At 44.0% G+C, this 3,876-nt stretch overlaps 1 protein-coding gene across 1 annotated transcript; it reads left to right on the top strand.

The window, feature by feature from the left end:
- Positions 1–137: 137 nt before the first annotated feature.
- On the top strand, positions 138–1,535 carry PCYB_052930 (RAD protein; the record flags this gene model as incomplete). The annotated part of the gene is made up of 2 exons (XM_004221174.1): positions 138–197; positions 489–1,535. The coding sequence occupies 2 exons, from the start codon at positions 138–140 to the stop codon at positions 1,533–1,535; spliced, it is 1,107 nt and encodes a 368-aa protein (XP_004221222.1).
- Between the last annotated feature and the right edge of the window lie 2,341 nt (positions 1,536–3,876).

The following is a 3,876-nucleotide window of genomic DNA, read 5'->3' as shown; positions in this document are numbered from 1 at the left end:
ATCTGTCAAAAAGAATACTAAGTTGATATATATTTTTTTTTTGTAAAACTTATAAAGAAACATAAGCTGTGTTAGCCTAATACTTTGCCTCCCCCTCCTGTTAGATTAGACTTCCAACGCAACTGAGCTTGACGAAGATGTTGACCGCGCCCCGGGTAGTCTTCTCTGTGTTCACTCTGATGAACGTCGTGCTGCTGGTGAGGAGAAAAAGAAAGAGAAAATAAGGAGGAAAAAAAGAGGGAAAAAAGAGGAAAAAAAGAGAAAAAAAAGGGTAGAAAAAAAGAGTAGAAAAAAGAGTAAAAAAAGGGTAGAAAAAAGAGTAAAAAAAAAAAAAAAAAAAAAAAGTAGAAAAAGAGTCATTTTCAGGTGACGCATAAAAAAGGGACACCCCCCTCCTCTCTGTCCTTTTCGTCACACAGTGTACGTAGACTAACTCTCCAAACATATGACTCCTTTTTTTTTTACCTCTTTGGTGATTTTCTTCTTAGAATGGTGACCTCCCAAGCGGAAGTGCACTATCCCTAGGAGGTGCAGGATTGAAGGCCCCGAGACAGTTGTCCGAGGTAACACAAGACTCAGGTGCACATGCCACCTCTAATGATGTGAGCAACAGCTCTGATGACAGTGATTGCAGTGAAGAGAAACAAAGTGAAGTCCCTACTGAGGCTACTTCCAGTTCAGTAAAAAAAGAGCAAGTGAAAAAAACGCAACAGGATGATGAAGAGGATGATGATGATGATGACGACGACGACGACGATGAAGAAGAAGAAGAAGAAGAAGACGAGAGCAATGATGATGATGATGATGACGACGACGATGAGGATGATGATGAAGATGGAGGAATAGATATATCAGGGATATTAAAAGAACACATGTTCGTTGTGCCGAAAGAAAAAGTAGAGCTTTTATTGGAAGAATGCAATCGAATACAGAAATCGGATTATGAGAGAGCATTAGATAATCTATTTGGGGAATTACATGACTTCTCCATTCAGTGTAGATTACCAAAGGAAGTAAAAATGTCTTTATGGTATGAATGCCTAGATGATATAGCTGATGATTTAAAAGAAATCGATGAATATTTTGATGATATTTATGAGTATAACATGAATGCAGATAGCGTCGTGACTGTTTCTTTTGTTTATTCTTTAACGGAATTTTTGAATAAGTGGACGAATACCATAGAACAGATCGAGAAGAAGTGGTGCGCTCTTTTTGCGAAAAGGGCTATGGATTATAGAGAAGCCGTTGAAGAGAGTATGTTGGGAAAAGCGGCAACGGAGTCTACCCACGAGGGAGAAGTGGGTACCTCCTCGGGTAATGCGGGTACTTCCTCGGGTAATGCGGGTACTTCCTCGGGCAATGCGGGTACCTCCTCGGGCAATGCGGGTACCTCCTCGGGTAATGCGGGTACCTCCTCGGGTAATGTGGAAACGAAGGATGCACAAAAGGAAGGAATCGATTCCCAGGAGGATACGGATTCCCAGGAGGAGGTAACAGATTCCCAGGAGGATACGGATTCCCAGGAGGAATAAGATGCCAAAGAGTCGAAAGAACAAAGAACAGCTGAACAGGTGAACAGAATTTTTTCGAGGCGGCCCAACTCGATGTAGACCAATTGATTAACATTTTTTCACCCCCCCCATACACACACACCACAAGCGCACAGGGAACTGCATGCACTGGTCCGCTCGATTCACTCTCACAGAGGAAGCTACTTTTGCGTTTGTACAAACAAAGCTGAGATATTAAAATGGAATATAAAAAGTGAGCCATATTTTTCCCAATCTGTGCAAAGGAACGAAAACTACCCCACAGTTTTGAAAAACAAATCAAATTGGACCTTCCTTCGATTAGAAAATGTGCGCTTGTTTTTCCGCACCACAAGCCGCCGCGTCATGCATATGAATATCTTCATGCGCACATATCGTGAGCACATATCGTGAGCACATATCGTGAGCACATATCGTGAGAACATATCATGAGCACACATCAAGAGCACACACCATGAGCACATACCATGAGCACACATCATGAGCACACATCATGAGTACAGTACATACCGTGAGAACACATCAAGAGCACACACCATGAGCACATACCGTGAGCACATATCGTGAGCACACATCATGAGCACACATCATGTCAGTGTGCTTCTCCTGTTCCCCCCTTTGGCAAATGTCCACCGAGGCGGAAATAGCACGTTTCTTGTGCGTCACAGTAATGTAAATTTTTCTGTATGTCTTTTTTTTATTTTTTGTGCCATTAATCATGCCGTGATACATTTTGAGGAGGACCCCCCCTCACTGATTTACTCCGTCGATTAGAGACTCAAATTGTGGGCTCCCCCCAAAAAAGGGGAGTCGCAGTTAAGGTCATTTTCCTATACCGATTTTTTCAAAATAGAAGCCAATTTTGACTATGAATACATGAGCAGTTTTAACGACCCTGCTATTTGAGCCTCCCCTGAGGGATACCTAACCCCCATTTTGGCCTAATCCCATGTCCCATTCTGTAAAATCGAAGATGGGTAAATCTTTGCGCACAAAAAATTCTCAACCAAATTGGTGCTTTCATGTTAGGAACGTGAGATGACTACTCCACACGTTTCCACCATTTCGCATCATGTTTGCCCCTTCGCGTAGATTGTTTTTCTCTTCACGGGGGGCACTTGTGAGGGCACAGAAAAAAAGGTAGTCCTTCTCCGTTGTAACCCCCCCCTTGTTCCTGTCTCCCCTTCTCCGCTTCTCCCCCCACCAGCTGTGCTTCCCAATTTTTCCAAATGGGACAAGCGGTAGAAAGGTGACCTTTTATCTTCGGGTCCCGCTCTGAACAAATGACGCGTATGGGTAAAATGGGCCACTCAATTTGAAGGGCCCAAATGGGGACGTCTCTTCCCATTTCTGCGCTAACTGTTTTATGACTCCTCGTAACAGCGTCGGTGATATTCCTCCTCCCACATGGAAGCCACCAATTTAAATTAAGAACTCACCTTGAGTCCATTTTTGTCGTAGAGATGTATAAACATGAGCCTTACTTGAACTGAACAGCTCAAAAGGACATACATTAACGGTGTGTAATGTTAGTCGACTTGGACGGGGCAGCAAAGAAGGATCATCTTAGCGAGGAGGGCACTTTATCCCCCGCATGGTTAGAGGAAAGAACAGCGCGTGAGGGAACATCGCGTGAGAGCATGTCGCGTGAGAGAACATCTCGTGAGAGCATGTCGCGTGAGGGAACGTCTCATGAGAGCGTATTGCTCCTTTTTTTTGTCCCAAGGGAACGGCAGGTGAACCTGCTTGGCCTTCACGATGCGAAGTATTGGAGACCATCTCTTGGAGGGGGGGTGCAAAAAAATGAAAAACGACACACAGAGTGCACATTTTTGCCTCAACTGTGAGGGGGAAAAAAACGGATGAACTGTGGAACCTACCCAAAGGGGAAGTTATAGGATTGCCCTACGGAGAGGTACGCACCACATGGCTACAGGACAAGGGACATCTCACGCCAGGAGGTTAAATTGTGGGTAAAGGAGTTCCCTCGATAGTTGCTCCTCCCCTGTTAACTATCTCCCATTTGTCTTCACTGCTTTCGAAGGTCAGAACAATTCTTTTCATCCTGCCAAGTGGTCATCACTCCAAACGGGGAAACACTCATGGAGCTTCTAAGCGGTAGGTATATTTTGTGCTCCCTTTTTTATATGCTTATCTTTATGCAGATATTTTTAAGTGTCCCCTCTCCAGTTACAATTTCCCACCCCCCCAACTGCAACTCCGGAAAAATGGAAGCTAATCGAATTGTTAAGCGTTGAAGATGGGGCTGCCAAATGTTGTACGCATTTCCCTGTGTAACTCTCCAAATGGTAAAAAAAAAAAA

The sequence above is a fragment of the Plasmodium cynomolgi genome, chromosome 5, assembly GCF_000321355.1.
Source record: "Plasmodium cynomolgi strain B DNA, chromosome 5, whole genome shotgun sequence".
NCBI classification, from domain to species: Eukaryota; Apicomplexa; class Aconoidasida; order Haemosporida; family Plasmodiidae; genus Plasmodium; species Plasmodium cynomolgi.
Note: the sequence above shows the minus strand (reverse complement) of the source record. Positions and strands in the feature narration are given on the sequence as shown.